We start from the raw sequence: 26,503 nt of genomic DNA on the forward strand, positions 1-26,503 counted from the left end.
AATAACACCACCAGTCAACTTTTAGAAGCCCCCACTCCAGCAAATCCAGCTTTCAGTTTTTCAGTGGCTTGTTACGGAACATGAGTAAGACATCCAAGACTATCCATTTAAGGAAATCCCCTAAATGAAAAACCAAAAGAAATGATCAAGTAAAGGTATTTTAAGGAAACAGATGGTGCAGGAAACTGAAGAAAAAAATAAATTACAATTAACATACTCAGAGAAAAGCTATTCCACCCATGAAACAAAAATAGACTATTTAAAAGCAACATTCAGGGGCACCTGGGTGGCTCAGTGGGTTAAAGCCTCTGCCTTCGGCTCAGGTCATGATCCCAGGGTCCTGGGATCGAGCCCCGCATCGGGCTCTCTGCTCCGTGGGGAGCCTGCTTCCTCCTCTCTCTCTCTGCCTGCCTCTCTGCCTACTTGTGATCTCTGTCTGTCAAATGAATAAATAAAATCTTTAAAAAAAAAAAAAAAAGCAACATTCAGGGGCGCCTGGGTGGCTCAGTGGGTTATGCTCAGGTCACGATCCCAGGGTCCTGGGATCAAGTCCCGCATGGGGCTCCCTGCTCAAGCAGGGAGCCTGCTTCCCCCTCTCTCTCTGCCTGCCTCTCTGCCTACTTGTGATCTCTGTCTGTCAAATAAATAAATTAAATATTTTAAAATAAATAAATAAAAGCAACATTCAGGGCACCTGGGTGGCTTAGTTGTTTAAGCCAGTGCCTTTGGCTCAGGTCATTATCCCAGAGTCCCAGGATCGAGTCCCACATCGGGCTCCCAGTTCTGCGGGGAGTCTGTGTCTCCCTCTGACCTTCTCCCTTCTCATGTTCTCTCTTACTCTCTTTTTCTCGCTCAAATAAACAAAATCTTAAAAAAAAAAAAAAAAAAAGTAAAAGCAACATTCACAGGGCACCTGGTGGGCTCAGTTGGTGGAGTGTGCGACTTTTCATCTCAGGGTTTTGAGTTCAACCCCCATGTAGGGGGAAGAAATTACATAAAAATAAATTTTTTTTTAATTTTTGAAGATTTTTATTTATTTATTTGAGAGAGAGAATGCACACACAGAGGGGCACAGGGGGAAGAAGAGGGAAAAGCAGACTCCATGCTGAGTACAGCCTGATGTGGAGCTTGATCTCGGGAACCTGGGTTGAGTTGAAATCAAGAGTCAGACGCTCAACTCACTGTGCCACAGAGATGCCCCTAAAATCTTTTTTTAAAATAGCAGTATTCACTAGGGTGAGTGCTGTGAAGTGTGTAAACCTGGCGATTCACAGACCTGTACCCCTGGGGATAAAAATACATTATATGTTTATAAAAAATAAAACAGCAGTATTCAGAGAAAAAAACTAGTGATTAAAAATATGAAAGCAGAGGGACGCCTGGGTGGCTCAGTTGGTTAAGCAGCTGCCTTCGGCTCAGGTCATGATCCCAGCGTCCTGGGATCGAGTCCCACATCGGGCTCCTTGCTCCGCAGGGAGCCTGCTTCTCCCTCTGACTCTGCCTTCCACTCTGTCTGACTGTGCTCGCTCTCGCTCTCTCTCTCTCTCTGACAAATAAATAAATAAAATCTTTAAAAATATGAAAGCAGAAACATAAAACTAATTAGAAGAATCTGAAGTCAAGACACCTTCCAGAAAGTAAAGAGACAAAAAAGATAAGAAATAGTAAAAATAGGAAAAGTAAAGCAGTCCATATATTCCAAACACAAAGAGTGAGTTCAGGAGGGAAAGAATGGGAAAACTGAGGACAAGAGAGAGAAGGGGGATATTGGTTAGAATTTAAGAATTCAAGAAAATCTCCCAGAACTGAAAAATCTACATTTCCAAATTGAATAGGTCCCCATTGTGCCCTGTACGACAGAGAGAACAAGGCTCACAGTGAGGCAGATTATCATAAAATTTCAGAATATCAGAGACAAAGATCAACTTCTAATTGCACTTCTAATCAAGGAGGGGAAAAGAAAAAAAAAAGTCTGAACATCAACAGACTTTTCGTTAGCAACAACAGAAGCTAAAAATCAATAAAGCAATTCCTGTTAAACTCAGAAAATTATTCTATACTGTATTCCCAGGTAAACTATAAATCAAGTATGAGAGAAAAGGAAGACATTTTCATATATGCAGATTCCCAAATGTACATCCTATGCAGCTTCTTAGGAAACTTCTGGAAGAACTGCTTAAGTATAAACACTGAAGAGGTAAGATGTGGGGTCCAGGAAACAGAGGTCCCAACATAAAAAAGAGATGAAGGAAGGTAGACCCAAGAATGACAGCTGTACAGGTCTAGAGAACAAGCTATACAGACTTTTAAAAATAGCAGCATAAGCCTACTGCTTAAAAGTGTGGCATTAAATACCAAAAGAAACAGCTGGAAGAATAGAAAATGGAGGTCCCCGTAGAGGCCAAATGCTGGGGGAAGGAAAAGCAGGTAGGGTACTTTTTATACTACATACAGCTTAGCACTGATAAATGTTCAATTGTAAAAGATTCTTGAAAAGTTTAAAAAGAATGTTTTAAAATCACATCTAAAAACATAATTGTTTAAATATTTCATTTATTTATTTGAGAGAAAGAGCAAGAGCTAGAGAGAGAAAGAGAGCACAAACAAAGAGGGCAGAGGGAGAGAGAGAAGCAGGCTCCCCAATGAGGAGGGAGCCCAATGTGGGATTCACTTCCACGACACTGGGATCATGACCAGAACCAAAGGGAGATGCTTAACCAATTGAGCCACCCAGGCATCCCTAAAAAGATGATTTTCCAAGCAAGGTTTTGGGGAGAAAAGAAAATAATAAAAAATGTAATTTTCAAGGCAGAGCAAAACCCAGTAATTTGAAAAAACATACTACACCTTCACACAGAGTGTGGCATTGCTTGAAAACAATTAAGAACAGGAAATAATATTTTGCTGATACTTCTTCAAAAAAAAAAAAAAAAGGAAAAATTTAAGCATATTATGGTATTACTGGGGAAAGTTCACAGCTTATGGCTCTATCACTTCACAAATTAAAATTCCTTTTTCAAACAGTCAAGCAGATGCTAAACCAATGTCAAAAGAATAACCCGACTGCGTAACCCGTCACATTTTGGTAAGAAATGAAAATGCCTCAGAGACCATTGTTTCCTCAGGAAAGCACAAATACTGCGGATTTGTTAAAACAAGCCAGCGTTTTCTATCAGAGATATTTATCCCTTCCTGAAGACTGACACAAAGAGTAGTGGGATTCACCAGATTTCAACTGCTGCTCAGCATTCTCTAAGACCCTAAGAAACAGTATCTCAGAAAATATGTTCTTCTCTATACCCAAATACTCTAAAAATTACATCTATAGCCCTCTCATAGCAAATGCATATGAATAGTATTTGTTCATCATATTTAATAATATCTATTTACAGTCAATGAACGTTAAGGTCATGCTTAGGATCAAGCACTGGGCTCTTCAATAAACAGACAAGTAGAGGAGGTGTTGCCAACTACTCAGTTTTCTGACATCTAGGGAGACTGTAAACATAGGAAATCACTGGAGCTGATATTTTTTGATAGTCTACCAATCTGTGGTCAAGGGAAATCTTTTTATTTTTTTTAAAGATTTTATTTATTTATTTGACAGAAATCACAAGTAGGCAAAGAGGCAGGCAGAGAGAGAGGGGGAAGGCAGGCTCCCTGCTGAGCAGAGAGCCCGATGTGGGGCTCGATCCCAGGACCCTGAGAACACAACCCAAGCTGAAGGCAGAAGTTTTAACCCCCTGAGCCACCCAGGCGCCCCAGGAAATCTTTTTAAACCACTGAAATGAAGCACTCTCCAACCAAATCTACTCTAGTAAAAATGCCTGCTCTCCTTTCAGCATAAGTGAAGACAATGAGAATAGATTAATTAGCAAGGTGATTTAACTGTAACATACTCTACAGCTTTTGAGTTGAATGCATAAAAATATGTTCGTTTAGGGGTACCTGGATGGCTCAGTTGGAAGAGCGTGCAACTCTTGATCTCAGGGTCGTGAATTCAAGCTCCACATGGGGTGTAAAAATTAGTTAAATAGGTAAAATGTAAAAGTAAATAAAATTTTAGAAGAATATGTTTGTTTCAGGCTCTTGGAATCAGGAAGAAAATAATACTTTAAGATGTTGCATAAAGTATGATATTCTTCCTTGTTTGAAGTCTGAGAAAACACATTAATATCTTACAAAATAGGGGCACCTGGGTGTCTCAGTGGGTTAATAAGCCTCTGCCTTCGGCTCAGGTCATGATCTCAGGGTCCTGGGATCGAGCCCTGCATTGGGCTCTCTGCTAGGCAGGGAGCCTGCTTTCCCCTTCTCTGCCTGCCTCTCTGCTTACTTGTGGGATCTCTCTCTCTCTGTCAAATAAATAAATAAAATCTTTTAAAAATATATATATTACAAAATAAAATGCATAACCAAAAGCTCCTTAAACTTTAAAAACTAAAAAAGTAACGGGATGCCTGGGTGGCTCAGTGAGTTAAGCCTCTGCCTCCAGCTCAGGTCATGATCTCAGGGTCCTGGGACAAAGTCCCACATCGGGCTCTCTGCTCAGCGGGGAGCGTGCTTCCCCTCTCTTTCTGCCTACCTGTGATCTCTTTCTGTCAAATAAATAAATAAAAATCTTTTTAAAAATAAAATTAAATTAAAAATTAAAAAAAAAAATAGAAATAAAATGTACTATGTCCGGATCTATTCTCTAAGCAAATCAGAAAGATAGTAGAATAAAGTCTACACTGCAAGAAAAAAAATTTTTATAACAACGTATGGTGATAAATGTTACTAGACTTACTATAGTAATCATTTCACAATATATACAAATAGCAAATCATAATATACATCTGAAACTAACATGTTCTACATAAATTATACTTCAGTAAAAAATATTTTTAATACTATGCTTACTGTTTCATGCTTATTTCACAGAAGAGAAACAGTTAACTAAAATATGAAGAAACGTTCAAACTCACTAGTGGTTAGAAAATTCAGATTAAAGGGGCGCCTGGGTGGCTCAGTGGGTTAAGCCGCTGCCTTCGGCTCAGGTCATGATCTCAGGGTCCTGGGATCGAGTCCCCCATCGGGCTCTCTGCTCGGCAGGGAGCCTGCTTCCTCCTCCTCTCTCTCTGCCTGCCTCTCTGCCTGCTTGTGATCTCTCTCTGTCAAATAAATAAATAAAATCTTAAAAAAAAAAAAGAAAATTCAGATTAAAATAGATATTAAACAGCAAAAATTCAAACTGTGGCCAACAGCAAGTGTTGGGAGGTTGCAGTACAATGTCTGTGAGGTGTGTACACTCAGCAGCCTGACAGTACTTATGCCGCAATGCCACTCCTGAGTCTGCATCCCAAAGAAATTCTCAAACATGTCCATGAACACAAACAAGTCTGTTATTGGGAGCACTGTTTATGGTAGCCTAGGCACCCATCACTATGGGAATGGATGCACACCATGGGGTAGCACACTGCAGGTAGGAGCCATTAGCTAATGTATACCCAAAACCACTCGCAGATCTTAAAACAGTGCTGAGTGAAAATAGTAAAACCAGAGTAAGAGCTACAGCATTATTTTTTAAAGATTCTCTTTTTAAATAATCTCTACACCCAACATGGGGTTCAAGCTCAGAATCCTGAGATCAAGAGCCATAGCTCTACCAACTGAACCAGCCAAGCACTCCAGAGCTATAGCATTTTTACAGGGAGAATTCTATAGCCAAATTCTGCAATAGTGTAGTGGCATGAACAGTTTTGGAATTAAAGATAAGTACACCAAAAAAAAATCACTGAGCATTTTAGAAAGAATCAAGAATCAAGGATATACATCGAATACATTAGATAAGGTGCTTGTGGCGTAGTAGAGGAAAAAAGGCATGGAAATGGAGGCTGCAGAGAAGGCCTTTACACACCAATGCTAGACTGTGTGCAAATCACAGGGTATAAAGTTAAAATTAAAAATATTTTAAATTCATGCACACATTAATTTATTCAATAAAATTTACAGAACACTTAAGTGCCAAGTACTGTGCTTAAATATATACTTTTATTGTTATTTCTGTTGAATGTTTTTATTTTAAAACCTCAAAAAGAGATATGCTTTAAGATACATCTTACCTGGAAGTGGAAAGGAAAAAATAATTTACGATAGAATTCCTATACTATAAAGTGAGAAATTCATAGTTCTTAAAAAAGTTTTAGAAATTTTTTTTAACAAATATATACATTCAAATTCTTTAAATGGCAAACTTCAATGGAAGGTTGAAATACAGAACGAACTCTAAAGTCCTAGCAAATTACATTGTCACATCTCAATCTACAAGTAAAACATCTTTTCTCGTGGCTTTCAGTGGTGAAACAATTTCTTTTTGGAGGAGAAATTTTTTCTACTTTATTTGTTCTATGTAATTTTCCCAAAGATATTTCAACTGCTCAGGAACACTTCTAGCCAGATTTCTGTTTTTCTAAAAGAATTCACAAGCAGACTGCTGGCTGCCAATGTAGGTGTTGTAGCTAATATGCTCATTACACTGCACTGCTAAGAAAAACTGATGAACACATTTAGTGCAAAGTGACATATCTATTCCACCTCCCATGGGACAGAAAATGTTTTCCCCCAAAATTACCTGTTCCCTCCTTTTTTTTTTTTTACAAACCCCAAAAGATAACTAGTATACAAGATAATATTGGCAAGCAAAACCAACAGCAACTTATAGGACATCGTATGTCTAAAGCTCTAAAATTATAATCCTTCAGTATTTCAGATTTTAATACTAAGAGTTAGCAGGTGGGAGGACCAAAGGTGAAAAATAGAAATGATTGGTCCAACCATCACTACTGCTGGAAAAACACACAAGCTATGTGATCTGTCAGAGGGGTCAGCAGAATCATCAGCACACATAATAAAAGACAATATGTTAATTTATTCAGGCTTACCAATGACAATGTATTTTCATTCAATAACAATAGCTAATAATGAACACTTACTATATGTCAGTTACTGTTGCAAACATTTTATATGCATTATTTAATTTAGTCCTCACAAGAACCCAATGGACTAGGTACTTTTTTGGGGGGGGGGCTAAAGATTTTATTTATTTGACAGACAGAGTTCACAAGTAGGCAGAGGCAGGCAGAGAGAGAGGAAGGGAAGCAGGCTCCCCACTGAGCGGAGAGTCTGATGCGGGGCTGGATCCCAGCACCCTGGGACCATGACCTGAGCCGAAGGCAGAGGCTTTAACCCACTGAGCCACTCAGGTGCCCCTGGACTAGGTGCTTTTATCATCTCCATTTTATAAAATCATTTTTCACATCAGATGCAGACTCTTTATCATTGCCTTTAAAACCTCCATCAAATGGCCTCAAATTCCAGTATACCCCCCTTTCTGCCATTCCAGTTCTCACTTCTGACTCAAAAATTTGACTGATGTGTATCACATGAATGAAGCAGTTCTTTTCTCCAGCCAGCTTCCTTCTTCTCCCTTTCTACCTCAGAAGATCCCACTGTAACGATGTTGTCAGTGAACCCCTTCTTCATAGGCTTATTAAAAGTAAACACCATGGAAGTATATTGAGGAAAAAGTGAATACCTCCCCCAAACAAGCGAACACCTTGGTAACAGTCCTTACATTTTATGAAAATAGAAATATTCTACATATATTGTTCTGTAACATAACTTTTTAAAAATATGGAATTCAAAAAATAAAAACATAATTTAACAGGGGGCGTGTGGCTGGCTCAACTAGTTGGAAGAGTATGTGACTCTTAATCTCAGGGTCAAGAGTTTGAGCCCCACGCTGGGCACTGAGATCACTTAAACAAACAAATAAAGAAGAGCTTTTAGGTGTATTTAAAAATAAATAAATAAAATAAAATTTAACAGTGGACATCTTTCTACATTAGCAAACAAAGATCCACTGCATTCCTAATAGCTTCATGGAGGTTCCACTGTGTAGAAATGTCACATGTCATTTTCTTCCTACAACAAACAATGCTACTGTATCCATATTTTTCATGCAAGTGTATGAATATATCCATAGGACAGATTTCTAGGAGTGGAACTTCTGGGTCACAGGGTAAACACATTTTAAATTCTAATAGGCACTGCCAAATTTACCTCCAAGGAAATTTACATTCCCCCCAAAAGTGTGTGAGTGTTCCAGCTGTCCCACATCCTTACCCTCTACTGGCTACCATCATCTTCCAATCTAATAGGTAAAAGTGGCAATTACATGCTTTATTTTATATTTATTTAAATTATTAGGATTATTGAATTGATAGCTTAAATAGATTTTGAATTATTATTAAGTGTAGGCTAAGCTTTTTTTTCTCTATGGAGAAAATAAAAGTTCAAGCAGCACATTTACAGGGTAACTGGGGAGACTGGTAATATTTAACCAACGCAGGATTCTAGCATGGAGCAGACAATGATGTCAATCACAAATGAGTTTGATCTCTTCACTAAAGCACGCTTACCATGCACTTGAAATACACTGCTATCAGTTCTTCGAGCTATGCTATATATTTTAGCAAATGTTTCTTTTAAAAGAGTATATTTGGGGCGCCTGGGTGGCTCAGTGGGTTGAAGCCTCTGCCTTCAGCTCCGGTCGTGATCCCAGTGTGCTGGGGTCGAGCCCCACATCCGGCTCTCTGCTCTACGGGGAGACTGCTTCCTCCTCTCTGCCTGCCTCTCTGCCTACTTGTGATCTCTGTCTGTCAAATAAATAAATAAAATCTTTAAAAATAAAATAAAATAAAAGGGTATATTTAACTCCACAGTCATGTATTCACTTCGTCATCTTTGCTTACTCATAATACTCCTCTGTGTGATGTCTACTTCAATATTTTGTTTTATATAAAATGTTGCTCATTAATCTGACCTTTGACCTCTTTTAGATGTTAAAGCTCAAGCCTATAATGAGTGTCTGGCCATGAACATCCAATAATATTAAGACAACTGATATGAGTAGCTGTATTAGAACACAGAAAAAGGAGAATAAGAGAAGTAGATCTTAGCAATGACCATCCGCAGAGATGCTCTAGGCATTTCAGATTATGAAAACAAAACACGAACAAAACCTCCACCTACTCTATAAATGTTTACATAAATGTGATGTCTTCTGTTCATAAATGCTGATTCACTGTCAATGGCTAGATGCTTATGATTACAATGCTATTAGCAATGATGGCGGAACTGAGCTATACACACATTTTCTTACCTAATTCTCTTTGTAGACACCTTCAGGTAACAATTTTTGTCAGGGAGATTCTAATGAGCTCTAACAGGGACTGACCTTATTATCCTTATAAGTTAGTACCCATAACTGCAAAAATAAGTACCACAAATTATCTAGTATTCTAGGAAGGTTTTGACTCAAAATGATGGATCAGTAAACTCCTCTCTATGCTTCCCTTAATTCTCAAATAAAATTTATATTGTTCATAGAACAAACTGATACTTAAGACTTTATTTCAAAGCCAAAAGCTAAGCTCTTGCTACTTTAGTATGTCCACATAGCCAGTCCACATGAGCACATGACAGATCCTACACATCATCTTTCCCGTATCAGAGACTGGCAGAAAGAGATAGAGCAGGGGGCAGGAAAGAGCAGAACACCAACATGACAAAGTGCCAAAGCCAGGCTATAAATTATCTTTTGGTCACTCATGACTGCATTGTGAAAAAGCTGACACAAAGGTAGGACCCATCCTTCCTTTGGAGGAATACAAGTATTGTATAAAAGCATCTTCCTAACTCACTAACAACAGAGCTGCACTCCCACCCCTCACATAACTTGCCCAATGAAAGAAGCACTGCTGGGTTCTAAAGGCAATGAGAAGGAGCTCTGTATTCTGGCAATGGGAGGGAGCAATGAAGACCAGCTTCCCGGGCTCTAAACTCTGCCAGACTGCCCTGCTAATCCTTCCCAAATCCTGCAATGCTGGGGTGGGGGTGGGGGACCGAATAGAAAACGATCCAAAACTGAATCAAGGACAGTAGCTCTGGATTACAGGAGGTCATAACATGCCTATTTGAATGGGGGTGGGATGGGCATCGGGGCAGTCGCAGGGCACATACAAAAGCCTGTATGTTTATAAAAACACAATACAAAAAAAATTTATCCCTGATCCTTGCGAAGCGGTAACCAACGTCTGCCCCCAATCATTTGTCAGCCCAGGCTGCATGGAAGGCACAGAGTAGCAGGCATTTTCACACAGTGAGACTGGAAGAGATTCTACTAGAGTGTAAATTACTAATTAGCTCAATAGAAGACAAAGAGAGAAAATACCTGTCACAGAATGCTATTTACAACTTGACATATAATAAAAACAACCCCGAAAATTTTAGAAGAGCGCCTTACTTTTCAGACTTCTATTAACAAGTAAATGGCAAAGGAACAGTATTATAGTCTTTAAAAACTGCCCATGTCTCAGAAACAATAATGCATGACGGGAAAGGATGCTTTCCAAATAATTTATAATTTTCTCATCCTTATGAAAGCTAAGTGTTTTTAATTATTACAATCAGCTTTAGTAAGGAGCTATATTTCATAGCTTTGATTATCACTTAAAGACGTGGGGTGGGGAGAAGCCCACAAGTGCTGTATTTTACATACATAAGACTATAGTTAATAGTCCTTATACTAAAACTGAACAGGCCTCAATCTGCAGGTCATGTTTTTATGAAATGGACTGGCTACCATTTTAATAAAGACTGAGGATGAGCTGGAAGAGAATAGTGGGATGGAGTCAGTTACATCTCCATATATGATGACAACTGAAAAGACTCAAAATTTAGGTTTATTTTGGAGGAAGGTAATAACATGTTAGGATATTTATATTCATTCCTCTACCATAAGGCAAACCTGTTTGTATTAACTGCAACCTGGTTCTTAAGGAAGCACATTCTGCACTTAGATTTCTTCCCGCTCCTTGATGCTACATAAGGATCTTCAATATATGTATTTCACCTAAATATGTCTCAGTCACAGTGATGAACAGGCCTGTGACTCCTGTTTTCACATAACAATCACCCAAACAGGGTGCATGAAAGGCTCAGTCCATTAAGTGTCTGACTTCAGCTCAGGTTATGATTTTGGGGTCCTCCTGGGATCGAGCCCCACACTGGGTTCCTCACTGAGTGGGGAGTCTACTTGTCCCTCTCCCTCTGCCCCTTCCCCCACTCGTGCACGCTCTCTCTCTCAAATAAATAAAATCCTTAAAAACATAATAATCACCCATATGTCAACAGTTATCATATCCTGAGGACTCCCTTGTGTGTGGACACATCATGCCAGATGCTAAGAAGGTCCCCAACAGAGGTGTACACCATGACATGGTTTTTGCTGATGAGGGAGGGGCCTACAAATTTGTCATTCACAGGTGAAATTAACTAAAATCAAACATACCAACTTAATATACATTCAAAACATTCTCCCCTTTCCTTTTTAATTTTTTTAAAAGATTTTATTTATTTGAGACAGAGAGAAGGAACAGGGAGAAGGGCAAAACGGGAGAGAGAAGTTAAGCAGGGAGCCCGACATGGGGCTCAATCCTAGTACCTTGGGATCATGACCTGAGCTGAAGGCAGACGCTTAACTGACTGAGCCACCCAGGTATCCCCACCTTTTCTTTTTTTTTTTTTTTTAAAAAAGATTTTATTTATTTATTTGACAGACAGAGATCACAAGTAGGCAGAGAGGCAGGCAAGAGAGAGAGGAGGAAGCAGGCTCCCCACTGAGCAGAGAGCCCGATGTGGGGCTCGATCCCAGGACCCTGGGACCATGACCTGAGCCAAAGGCAGAGGCTTTAACCCACTGAGCCACCCAGGTGCCCCGCCACCTTTTCTTTTTAAAATTAGGCCTTCTAGGGGCGCCTGGGTGGCTCAGTGGGTTGGGCCTCTGCCTTCAGCTTGGGTCATGATCTCAGGGTCCTGAAAATAAGGCCTTCTTATCCACTTTTTTTCAACTTTTCTTGAAAAATATTCAAGTGAAAGAAAATGATAAAGCAAAAGGGGCAAATAAAAGCAACTGGTGAATCTGAATGAGGGAAGAGAGAAGTTCCCACACTATCTTTGCAACTTTTCCATAAGCCTGAAACATAATAAAAATATCAAGTCACACACACAAAAAGAGCGTTAACAACAGAAGCTCTCTCACACGGTTGCTGAGAGTTTCAAACAATTCACATACTTAGCTCATGCTGGGCACTTAGTAAACACTAATTATTAGTTATTTTTAAAAAATGAGAGTGGATCAACTATAACAAATGAACCACTCTGGTGAGAGAATGTTGATAATGGGAGAGGCTGGCTGTACATGTAAGGGAGCAGGGGGATACAGGAAATTTCTGCACCTTCCTCTCAATTTTGCTGTGAACCTAAAGCTGCTCTAAAAAAATAAATAAATAAAGTCTTAATAGAAAGGGTGGATCAATTTACTTAACCAAATTAAAGCATACATAAATATATTTAGTATATTGTTTGCACAGACACACATAAAGAGAAGACAGTAAAAAACCAGGCAGAATCTGAACATACGTTGCTTACAGACATCTGCACTGGAACTGGAGTTCCATTTTTCCTCAATGGGCAACAATCTCAACTATAAACCTATATGTGGTTTAAAACGAGTCTTTTTTTTATGTGAAAAAGATAGATAGGTAACCATTTATCTGCAATGCACTTAGGCATTTTTACTGGTTTTAGGTTGTTTTGTTTTATGAACACCATTTTGTAAAGAAAAAAATAAGGGCATGTAAGAACCCTGATGTAATCTCTGCATTAGACATAGCCCTCATGGTGTTTGTCCCAGGTTCCCCATCTAGCAAGCCACTGAGGAAAGGTCAGTAACAGAATCACAGGGATAATCTCAGGACTGGAAAACAGGACAGGTTAAGGGATAAAATAAACCAGCACTGTTTAATCCTAATCTGGAGAAGAACATGGAGACTGATCAGTTCACAACAGTCAAGCAGAGGTAATACCAGAGCAGAGACAGCCTGCAAAATGCCAAGGTTCAAGTCCTATCCCCACCACTTGGTAGAATTCTACAACTGGAAAAAAAAGTCTGAGTGAATCCTTGAGGACAAGTCATTTAATCTCAAGGAGACTTTATTTCATCACATGTAAAATGGGAACAGTAACACCACCAACCTCATAGGGTTGCTGCTAGGAGTGAATGAGTTACAATCTACAAAGAACTTACAACAATGGGTGGCATAAAAGCATATATGTGGGCAGCTATTGTTATTAAGTTTATGAAGTACTAGGGTCTTCTTAATACTATAGTAAGCACATATTTTTACTCAAAAATGGAGAATAGGGCAACAGAGAACACATACAAATACAGTATTAGGTGTATGCTGGTTAGACAGAAGGCAGACTGTCCTAATAAAGAAAATAATTAAATACCAGAAAAGATTATCTACAGAGGTTGCCACATTCTCTCTGAAGATTTATGAAAACAGGATAAATTTTTATCTACCTGGGATGATTTAAGTGGGATATTGACTGAAGTTGCAGGATAAACTAGAGGTCCTTTCAAGGTCTCTTCCCATCCAAAGAATCTACAATTAATCAGAAAAACATTTAAGTATGTAAAACCTACTCACCCAAATCTGAACACAGAATTTAAAAGTTTTTTGCTTAGCAAACAAGATTATAACCAAAATAAAGTTCAACTGAGTTCACTTGAGCAAATGAAAACAAAGCTTACATTTATCACTGAGTCCTTATTGATGAATAGTATTATCTGAACCAAAAGATTACCCATTTTCAGTTTTAGAAATATCAACTGAGAAACAATCATTCCCAATAAGAATCAGTGTATTTAGCACATTACTGCGGCAGATAGAGACAAAAGACAGAACCCAACAGACTTTTTCCCTTCTTCACCAACATCAAATAAGTCTAAAATTATTTACATGAAGACATCAAATATAAAACAATTACATTACAAAAACAGCAAAACCATAAACAGAGTACAACCTACTAGTAATACCAAACTTATCTAGACAGGAAGGGAATATGCACAAACATCCTACAGAAACAGGTGCCCCACATCAGTTACTCTTCAGCTCAAAAGTTTACATTTCAGACTAATCCTCTTAAAATTTAGCAGCAAAAATAGTAATTTCTAAAAATCTTCTATTAAATTACAAAATCAATGTAGTCACCTTGACCATCTGCTTAAGAGAATCCAGAATCCATGAACACAGAAGCTGAATCCAGATAGATTTTAGATTCTAAACTGACAGAAATGAACATCAGTGATTCTGATAACCACTAATCAAAATATAAGTTTGTTGTTACAAATGCTATCATCTTTGCCATTTACACAAAAACCCATAAAACGAAAAAAAAAAAAAAACCATAAAACGGTGGCAATTCAAAATTTATACAACTTTGGAAAAAAGTTATCTTTATATATCCGAAAGTATACTAATAAAATAACCACAAATAAGATTCTCAAGATCGGTTTGCATTTTTTCCTTAAGTAAATTATAGCTATCCTTTGGAACTATCAAATAAAAAGTAATAATCATTCACATTCGTAACTAAATGTAAAAGCTTCAGAATAAATATCATCAAACAAAATAGTAAGAATAATCTAAATTTTGTCCCAAATTTCTCATCTTCCTTTGTATTTCCAGAAGTGTCTTAAAAATCAAAAGCTTCTAGGAAATTAATATTAATATGGCCTTCTTTATTCACAACTACAAAAGAGGAGAGGCAGTGGAGCTGTCCAAGGCACTGCATTATTGTATGGAGGCTTTTTCATGATTAAAAAAAAAAAAAAAAAAAAAAAAAAAACCCTCAAAAATTCACTACTTAACCTAAAAAAGAAGTCCCACTCTAAAATCCTCCACTGTTCTACAAATTTCCCTTTCTTTATTCCATTTAGTTAATGAGTAAGTCACCCACTACAGTGTGAAAGGCCCCACATAAAGCTAAAGGCAGCTTAGGAACTCAAAGCCCTCACAGTCCTGATTTAAATCTCTTCCTCAGCAAACTTCCCTAGTTGGTTATTTGCTCTCTTCTGAAATGATTTCTCAATATTCTCCAGCCACCAAAAAACAATTAGGCAGAAATCTGGTTGGTTAATCAAAACAAAAAGATGCTCATCCTTCTCTATCTCAACAACAGTAGGCTCTCCATTGAAAATGAATGTGCTGTGGCTAAAGCACTCTGCTCAGTGCTGTCAGGTACACCCTGTTACAACACAACACTATCACACCACACAGGAAGAGCCATACTGTAAGTAAATAAAACCTGTATTCCCATCATCACAATACTAGCGAAATGCAGAGGTTTTCAGCATCCAGTTGATCCTTCATCATTCACAGAAGAACAAAATCAAATCAAAATGGGTCTCATCTTTTCAAAGTAGACATGAAAGTCGAATTAAAAGCAATAAGAGGTGAAAGCAGATTCATGATGCCTTGAAGAGAAAGACAGGTTTCTGGAATTTCCTACTTTTGTAGACAAAAGGACCCACAATTTCAACACACAGTTCTCTTCTCAACAAAGAACTCCTTTCCTGCAAACACCCACCACTGCTCCCCAACCTCCACTCTTACTTTTCAGTGTTTACTCCTATCTCTAGGTCTCTGTTCACTCACCATGGTTCCTCCTCTTCTGCACCAAAGGCTCCCTACACTTGATCCTTCACTATAGCATCTGTGCCCTGACCCATGCAGACTTTCTGGAACATCTCCCCACAACCTGCACATTTGATTCCCACTCCTGCACAGTCTAGTCCAGTTCTTCATCTAGCAGGACTTCTCCAGCTTCCCTTAATCCTATTCTCTTCCCTTACACCCCATCTCATCCTTTAAATCCCAGGGCCCATCTCTTCCTTGCTTCTCTCACCATCCCCTTTTAGCCCTGTCTCTCCACCTCACTGTTTTTACCTTGGATCTGGCTGAACCTAGTCAATTAACACAATTCCCCAGTTACCATGTCCCAGACCGCCATCACTCCTTTACACCCTTACTCTTTTCTCCTTTCAGCTTGTCTGGCCCCAGAATTGCCCTATAAACGCCTCACCTCTCATCTGTTTCCATTCACCCTTCCACTACGCTAATTCCTAACTCCACCTGGTACTCGTCCAGTATTTATTTCACCCTCCCTCACTTTCAAGAATTTACACCCATCGCCCACCCACTAACCCATACCTTTCTCAGAACCTCGCGATTCCCACCCCACCTCGGGTCCTAGTCCCTCAGCTCCTCTCGCTCTGCACTAGTTCACACCCTTGTCACGTCTGGCTCTTCATCACCCTCTCTCCTCTACTCCCAACTAGCACCCCAGCTCTGCCCCTCCTAGCCTTCCACTTCCAACTCTTCCCCCCAGCACCCTCACCCTGCTACCATTCCCTATAAAGCTCTCGTCCTCAAACCCCTGCTCTTAAACCTAACCCCAGACCGGGTCTTCCTAACCTCATTCCCTGCTGGCTTCCTTAACACCCACCCTGGGTTTTGCCTCCTTTCTACCTCCTTGGTTGGCTTTTTCTTACTCCTCCTCTCCCTGCCTTCTAACCCTTTCTCCCCTTAATCCTCCTCATCTCATTCTTAGATCCGTTCCCCCCACAGCCCCTAAGCCTTCCTTCGCTTCTCCTCTCAAGGCTTTTTTTTTTTTTTTTTAACCCCCAACCCAGTCGTAACCCACCCCGCCAAAATAATGCTCTGGCGCGCCCCGACTGCCGGCTCTCGCCTCCGCCGGCCCCCGCCCCGGGCGCCCCCAGCCCGCCGGCGCCGCGGTCCCGCCCCCTGCCGCCGCTCCTCCCGCCCGCGAGGCGCGCGCCGCCTTTGTCGCCCCTCACCCGGTGTGTGAGGATTTGGCTTCTTTAAAGGGGAGGGCCAGTGTGCCGGAGACTCCTGTCCCCGCCTCCGAGTCTTAGAACAGGCTCCCTGGCCGTCGCGTCCTCCCCGGTCCCCGTCCCCCCACCCCCTGGAGCTACCCCCTTGGCTGCCTCCCTACCTCCTCCGCCCCCTCCCCGACCCCCCCTCTATTTACCGCCATCATCAGCACGCGCGAGCTGTCACCAGGGCGCGAGACAACCGAACACGGCCCCGCCCCCTGCCCGCCCATTGGCCCGCCCGCTTGAGCCCCGCCCCCCGGACCCCGCATTGCGCCAACGGCGCAGCGTTCGGCCCCGACCCCGGCACAGACTGCCTCTCCGAAGGTTCGCGCTGCGGGCGCAAAGTTTAGGGTTAGCCACAAACGTGCGGCCGATTTGAGCCTGGCGTAAGGGGCGGCGGCGTAGAAGGGCGTTGTGAATCGCGGGTCGAAGTTTGGTTGAAGCACAGCAGGGTAAATAAGGAGGTTTCCAGACAAAGAGACTCTTAAAGGTACAGAGTCTTAAGGCTGTCCCTCCTCCTTAAAGGGCCAGACTCTCCGAGCCCATCTCCGCCCCCTTCTCCCCAGCACTTCAGCCCGCGGAACAGGGAAGGAATTCCATCTACACTAGTTCCCCACACACTTTTTGGAGCTCCTTTAACATCTCTCTCCACTGCCACGGGTGGAAGCCTTTGTCACTATCCTATGTTTTTGTTTTATTCTGTTAAAAGACTAAGTGATTGCTAACATTGTCGTTCCGAAAGCAGCAGCCTCCGAACCCTGGGGTTTCCTGAGGCTGCGTTTGCAAAAGTTACTATTGGCTACCAGACAGTGAGCACGTGTCTGACTTTTGACACTGATGACCCAGGCGGGACCCAGCTGTTTTATGGAAATCCCCCCAAGGAAGAGGCTCACAGCCAAAAACTTAAGAAGTTCAGCAGATCGTAGGGATGCAGACCACAGGGAAACAACAGCGGCTATTTCTACTAGTCTTAAAGATTTCCTCCAGAGGCTGCATTGTTCTGACATAAATTGGGGGAGGTGACGTTTCACCCCCACCCACCCAGTTTACAGATACCAGACCAACACTGTTACATCACTCAACACATGGCTAAAGCAGGTAAAGGCTTACATGTAAATAGAAGGACAAAGAAAACAAACATCTGAGTTAACAGCTACAGTGGCTCAAGGCTACACACTTGTCAATATGAAATAAATAAGCACAAAAGCTCAAGAACAGCAAAATTAGAAGGGAGAAACAGCCAGTGCATGTGTAAGCATGAAACTACAATGCCTGCAGCCAAGCTTACATAAGTGTAAAAACAGGTCTAAAGGTAATTAACCTGGCCATTTTTAAGAGGTTTGATGATGGAAGGAAAGGACTCCGCGGTTGATTTGATGAATATTTGCCATGTGGTTCATGAGCTCAAAGTAGGGTCTAAAAATTTGGCATTCCCTTTGTTGCCTATCACCTTTAATTCTTTTTAAAAATCTTATCTTACATTTTAACTCTTATTAGCAGTTTTCTCCCCTTGCTCCCCAAACACCCACCCCCCAAATTTTTGGAGATTCAAGATTGTACCTTTTTCAATGTTAATTCCTTAGCAAAGTGCCCCACACATAATAGGTGCTTTTATTGAGAGGTTTTGGAACACCTAAGACTTCTGAAGGAAGGAGTGTGTTCTCAGAATAGCAATCTAAGGGGAAAAGATTCTCAGTGCCCTGAGCATATATTGGATCAGCGGTTCTCAAAGTGTGGCCTGTGGAGCCCTGACACACTTTCACAGGGTCCCTGAGATCACAACTATTTTCATCATAATAAGACATTATTTGGTTTTGTCAAAGTGATGACATTTGCACTGATGGAAAAAAAAGTAACAATGGATAAAATTACTGCTGCCTTAGCATGTATCAAGGCAACAGCACTGAACTGTGCTATCAATGTCCTCTTCACTGTCACCCACTCACAGGAAAAAATAAAACTTGTTTCACTTTAGAAATCTTTGATGAAATACTAAAAATTATTTTAAGTACCCATCTTTTCAATACTATTCTACATGATTAAATGGACATATGCATAAAGTGCTTCTATTTCTTACCTAAGTACCATCTTTCTCTTGAGGAAGAGCACTTGTGCAATTTCTCTGCATTTTGAGCTGAATTAGTAACTTTCTTCATGGAATACCATTTTTACTTGAAAGAAAGCTAACAGAAAAACTCTATTTTGTCAGCTCTGGGTGTCTGACAGAGACTTTCTCAAAGATAAAGTGAGCCTGACAGCACTTGTTAGCAATGATGAAACTCAAGCTCTCAAGAAAAACTTCAAATTTTGTAAACCTGTAACTGCCACTGTGAACTTAATAGCCTCACAAGACTTTCCTGATGATAACAGTGGTGATGTTAATATGATTTTTTTCTCTTGTATAACAAAATGTGTCAGCACCTAAAAGATCTGCAATGTTTTCCAAACGACCAATGCATGATGCTAGAAAATCAGGTATCAGTAAAAGATCCCTTCAGGTACAAAATAAACCAATGAATATTATTATATATTATTATATAACAGAGTACAAAAAGTTTACTGATAGAATTTGAGATTCTGCATTGCAACTAACAGCAGAGTTGCGATGTAGTTTCAAAGAATATGCACAATTATGTGTCAAGATTGTTAAAATACCCCTCCCCTTTTCCAACTACACATCTGTGAGGCTGGAGTCACACTCTTCAATCAAAATGACAAATTTTAATAGACTAAATGAAGAACAGGTATGAGAATCCACTGTCTTCAATTACACCAGACATTCAAGAGATTTGCAAAGATATAAAACAATGTCACTTTTGTAAGTTTTTTGCTTGAAAAAAAAAGTCATTTTTCATTAAAATATGTTAAGATGCATTGGACTTATTTTATCTTTAAATGAATACCTTCTTTTTCTCATAAGTTTTAATAAGGCAAATATCAATAGGTATAACCTACATAAACAAAAGGTCTTTGGAACTTTTAAAAGCACCAAGGAGTCCTGAGACTAAAGAGTTTGAGAATTGTCTATTAGATGGAAGCAGAATAAAAAGACTATTTTGGATAATCCAAATATGCGAAGGCTATGCAGCATAGCTAACAAAAAGGTTTTAGTGTAGTTTCAGAGTTAAGAACATCAATGGTTCAACAAAAATGGAAAATAGAATCAAACACTGAGCTTCCTTTAAAGGCACAACTGGTAATGCGCATGATTACAATACACATGGCACCACATAAACACAGTTCAGAGACAGGCACAACTAAGGCCTGGGAAATGAGGGGAAACAGGGATGGGTATGTTCCACAAAGAAGATAGAGTCAATTCCGCCCCAACTTTTTTATTTATTTATTTTTTAAGCAGAGCCTCTTTCCCTTCAGTTTGTAGAATAAGTAAAATCTTATCACTGTAGGTATTAAAAATAGAGGTCAGTGCTCCAGAGATGGGCCATACACTGTGCTCACTGATCTGTTTAAAAAATATACCTGTACTATTGTATACTTTCTTGGGACCCTCTCTCACTGCTCGTTGTCTATGACAACAGCATTCTTTCCACTGGGGGAGAATTTTAACTTGCCACCAAGCAGTATGACCCCGTAACTTCCCCACTTTTTTCTTTAAAGATTTTATTTTTAAGTAATCTCTATTCCCAGCATGGGACTCAAACTCATAACCACGAGATCAAGAGCCGCATGCTCTTCCAACTGAGCCAGCCAGGTGCCCCCATAATATCCCAGCTTAAACATCCTAATCAAGCACCAGTACCTTCAGCACCATTAAAAAGAAGCAAGAGCAGAGAGAGTGTCTCCTTACCTACAAAGCTTTTGACATCTACTCTCCTTTGAGCCTCTCAACAAGCCTATGAAAAATGGGTAGTGGGGGGCGCCTGGGTGGCTCAGTGGGTTAAGCCTCTGCCTTCAGCTCAGTTCATGATCCCAAGGTTCTGGGATCGAGCCCCGCATCAGGCGCTCTGCTCAGTGGGGAGCCTGCTTCCTCCTCTCTCTCTGCCTGCCTCTCTGCCTCCTTGTGATCTCTCTCTGTCCAATAACAAACAAATAAAAAAAAATCTTTAAAAAAAAAAAAAAAGAAAAATGGGTAGTGGGCATCATTTATTCCCACTTTACAGATGAGACCCAGAAAGGCCAACTTGACTGGTTACAAAGCAGGTTCAGGACAGTACTATGGCCAGCACCCAGCTAGCTACCTGTCTTCTAAACCAGTGCTCTCTCTCCTTTAGTAGCAGCCTTGGAATACCTGTCACCTCCACATCCCTAGCTTTGCCCTTCCTACATGACAGATTTCCAATACTGAATTCTGTCTTTGGGACAGAAGACACATATATTTATATATAGGACATATAGCAATAATCGCGCCTCGGATAAACCTCATTGGCTACGATACTGCCACTGCGCAAAACTTATACAGGACATATAAATGCATATGATAAGCCAGCAGGATGTATTTCACATCTGCTTTACCTTTGCCTTCCTGTTTCCCTTCAGGATCTGCTCTTTTAGAGACCCTCTTATAGGTCACAGATCTTTGAGATCCTCTAATGAACCCTACAAATCCTATTCCCCCCAAACTACACACATATACACACACAGAGTTTGAGGCATCTTCATCCTCTCAGGGCTCCCCTCGGGGCTTAGGCTGCCCTAAGTTCAAACTGCTAATTGAGAGTCATCGTCCGCTGACACTCTTGCACAACTAAGAAAAAACTCCCTCATTAAGCACAATACAGTCTCCATGATCCGGGAGGGAAAGAATAGGCTTGTTTTGCATTTGTCTCAGTTACTGAGAAAAGCAATGGAATACACAGGGAAGGGATTTCCCTAGATGAGGCCAAGTGAAGGCTGCATGACCCCCAGGAGGGATGATGTAAAGATCTGAGTCCTGAATCATGGTCAAACGAGGTGACCTTAAGAATCCCTTGTAATCCAAGAGACTGATTTTGGAATGCTCTACACAATGGCAGAAACTCACCTTGGGGGAGAGTCCATCCCCAAGAAGGGACTGCTCAAAGTCCAAAGATACCAACCCCTAGGAGAGGACCAAATTTGTGATACAACTGGTTTTAGCCATGCCACATGGCACTTGTGACTGGGGCCTGCAGTGCAAGGGGTCCAGACAGCGGCAGATACAGAGAGGGAGGCTGTTGTAAGGGAAAGACAATACTGGGAATCACAGGTATGTACCACCCATCAGCCCCACCTAGCTCCAGATCTACTATATGCACAGCTTCAAAATGTTCAGCCTATTGCCCTTCCTATGTTCACAGAGTCTCCACTCTTGACACCTGGAGGGCATGAGGAGGTGGGAATTTCTAACTGCTTTCCTTTATCATCCAGGATTCAGAAAAGAAAAATCTCACTGAAGCCCCATGAATGAATACTGGACATACTGGGCTAGGGCTGACCTGGTAGTGGAGACCAGTGGTCAGTCTCTAGGTATTCCTTCAGAGGAGCAAGAACACCAAGAGATGGCGGGGAAACGTGACTGACCACTCGGTACTCAAGATCTGAGGCAAGCAAGCAGGAGGCAGCCTGGGAACAGGAGTACAGAGAATCACAAGAGCAGGGGACATAGGAGGAGGGCACAGCCAGTGCAGGAACCATGAATGGATACAAGTGATGGGCTAGACACAGGTAGAATACAGGGTTCCCCAAATCCCAGCATTTGCCTTCTGCCATCCCAGGGTTTGCCATCTACAGGTATCATTTGCGCAAGAACTCAATAGTTCAAGAACTCAATAGTTCTTCTTTAAAAACTTACTCTCATCCTAAGGAATAAAGTGCTAGTTCTGCTTTTTTCTAATACACATTAGAATAAGACGTAAGGACTAACAGAAAAGTGTTTTCCACATTCCACCTAAAATAACCTGGCACCACACACAGGCCCAGGAGCCACACTTAGACACATGATAGCAGCTACGGGTCCTAAGTCTGGAGTTCGGTCCCAACTGCAGCCTCCTCTCTCAGCATGACCTATGTGGGAGCCCCACCTCCCCGTCTCCCAAAAAAGGAAGACTAGTGGAGTCCCACAGCTTTGCTGCAGAGCTCTGACAAAGGTACTCACCAAGCCGACATGTTAGCAGGGTCTTAGAACCCAGTTTCTGCTCTTTTGGGGTGGATACAGATGGGAAGAAGGGAAAAGCCTCTGCAAGCAGAGGCAGGAGACTCAGGAAGACAGATCTAGCAAAGAAGGAACCACATCAGATTTAAAACCAAACACATGGTATCTCCATTAACTAGCCACATTTAAGTTATCATTTATAAAATGAGGATCACCATGCCCTTTTTTCCTTAAATTTATACCAATGCTCCTAAGCTTTCATTCAACCTGAACTTTCAAAAATGATACACTGACAATCCTCAACAACTCTTGAAAGTCCCATTCCGACTTGCACACAAAAGCTAGATGACATCTGGACCCTTCCAACTAGTTACCAGTTCAGTTTTGGCAACCTCACTAGAGGAGCCATATATGTTAAATGAAGAAATATATTGCATTACCTGCCTTTTATAAGGATAAACTTTTTTTAATTGACACAAAGAACAAGAGTGGACAGAAGTACCCAATGTGGCAGTTCATAAAGCCCGGTCTGGTGTCCCCTGGACTTGACTTTGGTTAAATGTATGCTCGAAATAAGGGAACAGTATGAGGAAATGTATGAGCCAAGATTGCATCAAAAGGCAAACTACAGTTAGGGAGTTTATACTCTTCTTTACTTTTAGAGCACAGAACCCCTCCGTAAAATGCATACGTCTTGAATCACATTTATCACACTCTATTTCTGTATGTTTTCAAAATGCCGTCTCATCTCACAAAAGCTTTGAGGGAGTCTATAGAAAAACACAGATAAAGCTGGACGAGAGCAAATATAAATCAGAGGGCCAAAAACACAAGATCTATGTATGCATTTTATTCTGTAAATGACATCTAAAACACACCTCAATTTTAAAAAGCAAAAACAGAAGAAAGAACCAAACAAAAAAGCCAGGGGCAAAGGAAAACAAAAAGTACAGGCAGCAGGTCCTGCAGTTGAAGTTACCCGAGCTTCCTGCCAGCCAAATCTACAAGGGAAATGTGACGGTCTCCCGATTCCTGTTGCAGAGGCGTCTGATCTAAAACTAATTTCTCTGAGGTACCTGCAGTGAGGGACAGTATCCTTGAGGACAGCTCTGTGGTAAAATTCGTTAAAGTGTTTCCTCAGACCATTCCTGCCTGTATATATCAATGTTAGCCCAAGTGAACATTTCTGCAGCCTGAGTTGGTTGAGCAGGCGATGTAAGTTCAATGAGCAGCTTGGAGCCTCAAATGAAACAAGGACAAAGAGCTCAGGATGCCGTGAACCCTTAGGCAAGGGGGGCGGAATGGACTACCCAGCATGACTAAGCCAGGGAAACTCACGAGTGGCTCTGGCACCTGCCCTAACCCAATGCGATTGACAAATAACTCCGTTACCGGGGGTGCTCTCCAAAATAACCACCAAGGGCCCTCCTGGGCACATCCATTGAGCTCCATGTAGCAGAGGCCCCTGACTAGGCCCCCACATCCATTTTCTCCTTCATCTTTTAGTCATGGAAGCCCCAGGGTTTTAACTGGACACATGGTCACTGAAGTAAGAGGCTCTATGTCCCAGCGCCCCTTTCAGCAAAGTGTGGCCACACTGATTTGAGGGACTCCAGGTCATTTCCTTTAAAAAGAAAGTGCTTTGCTCTCTCTTTCCCTGGTGTATTGCAGACACGGAACTGATGAGTCTGCTTTGACCTGGTGGGCAAGGTCAACACCCCAAAGTTGGCTGAACAAGACAGAAGGAACCCAAGGTCCTGGTGACTGTGTATAATTAAATCTGCCCCAGACCATTTGATTACATCTGTACTATCAGAAGAGAGAAGAACCTTCTACCAGGAGCCACTGTACTTTAGGTTCTCTTTGTTACAGCAGCTTGGCTTACAGCTCAACCTCATTCACAACAGAACAGAAAGATGCCAGAGGGAAACTCCAAAGTACTCCGGCAGTATCCTAGAAAAGTCAACTCACAGTTCACTTCAGCAAACAGGTCAAGAAATGACAGCCATCACACCAAGTTATGCCTTCTACTCCTTCTCCAGGAGAGGCCCAACTGCATCCCTGGAGTAGAGGAAGAGGCCTTTATTACAGCCCAGCTCAGCACAGCCCAGCCCAGTCCATCCACTGTGGACCTAGGCCAAATCTGCAACAGCTGGAGATACAGACTGCTTTCCCACCAACACTGGGCAGGGACAGCCCTGTCCTACCTTTTCCCTAAAGCAGGAAAGCTCCACACTTCTCCATTCTTCGTAATTACCATTCTTGAGAACAGGCCAAGTCCAGTAAGGCGTAGGGTGAAGCAGCTGCCGGGGGGCTGTGTGTGAGGGTCAGGGGAGGGGAGTCCAGATCCCCAGAACAAAAGTCACAGCTGAGAGGAGGGAGAGAAGCCTCCATGTCTGCCCTGGGTTTCTGGGGTCCAGGGGTCTCAGGGTGCAGCCCCTGCTCTTCCTGCACCGACCCCCTGGTAACAGAGCTCAGCTAGGCAGCCACCAGTCACTAACGAATCCCAGCCACTGGCACCTGCTGCTGCTTGCGGATCTTATTGAAGAGTTCCATGTACTGGATCATGGTATCTGCTGGGCCATAGACGGCATCGTGTCTGTTTCCAAACACTGCGGGAGCCCCTGGTGTGTGGCTGCCTAGAAAACTCTGTAGGAACTCGAGCAGCAGGCTCCAGCAGTCGCTAGCTACCACACAGGGGCCATACTCCACCTGGGAACCAAAAGAACAGAGAACAAAGGTGAGTGCAGGCAAGAATGAGGTCTTCTGCTTCTCTTGCACCTCTTGCCCCCTGCTCCCATCTTCTCCAACCCCAAGCCAAAGACACACACCTTCTAACAGTATTGCTCCACAGGAAAAACTCAAGCCACGCACCAGGAATTCCACATTCCCTTTAGGGATCTCTGACAGTCTCATCTTGGGAATTATCGACCCACAGCCCCCACCCACAAGACCCAGGACAGGATACAGGCCCCTTCTGATGATCTCAGAACTGTACAGTCCCTGCTATGGTGCATGAACATCCAAGGAGAGCTCAGGAAAATTCTGACAGAAAATGAAGAACAAGAGAATGTAAAAGTGTGTATGTATCTGTGTGTGTGTCCACAGGGGGCAAAGCAGACACACATGCTCTTAGGTCTCTTTAAGACCAAACATTACCCCCACAATGGACCCCACCTGACCCTAAGAAGTAATTTCCCCACCAATGTGGCAAGGGCCAAAGGAGAAACATCTTACACTTTCTCAATCCTTTCTCCTATTTTTTCACTGGAAAGATGGCAAGGAAAATAATTAGTAACCATGAGGAAAAACACGTAAAGAAAGAACTGGGATATATTTGTACTATAAAGCTGGAAATGGGGCGCCTGGGTGGCTCGGTGGGTTAAGCCTCTGCCTTCGGCTCAGGTCATGATCCCAGGGGCCTGGGATCGAGTCCCGCATGGGGCTCTCTGCTCAGCAGGGAGCCTGCTTCTCCTCATCTCTCTCTCTGTCTGTCTCTCTGCCTATTTGTGATCTCTCTCTCTGTCAAATAAATAAATAAAATCTTTAAAAAAAAAAAAAAAAAGCTGGAAATATGAAGGACAGGC

The 26,503-nt window shown here is 41.7% G+C and overlaps 1 protein-coding gene and 1 pseudogene across 2 annotated transcripts in view; both read right to left on the reverse strand.

The window, feature by feature from the left end:
• MED20 (mediator complex subunit 20) overlaps positions 1-26,503 on the reverse strand; it is a 154,089-nt gene that overhangs the window by 10,146 nt on the left and 117,440 nt on the right. Inside the window, exons 4-5 of one of the 2 annotated variants that reach the window (XM_032339947.1) lie at positions 25,124-25,628; positions 13,469-13,550 (exon numbers count right to left, since the gene is read on the reverse strand). In XM_032339947.1, the coding sequence (XP_032195838.1) occupies positions 25,413-25,628 (216 nt within the window). In that variant the 3' untranslated portion in view covers positions 13,469-13,550; positions 25,124-25,412. Of the gene's footprint in view, positions 1-13,468; positions 13,551-23,751; positions 25,629-26,503 lie in introns of those variants that run through there. The other variant, XM_032339946.1, reaches the window with a different exon arrangement.
• LOC116589508 lies at positions 21,127-21,259 on the reverse strand (annotated as a pseudogene).

The sequence above is a fragment of the Mustela erminea genome, chromosome 4 (genome assembly GCF_009829155.1).
Source record: "Mustela erminea isolate mMusErm1 chromosome 4, mMusErm1.Pri, whole genome shotgun sequence".
NCBI lineage: Eukaryota > Metazoa > Chordata > Mammalia > Carnivora > Mustelidae > Mustela > Mustela erminea.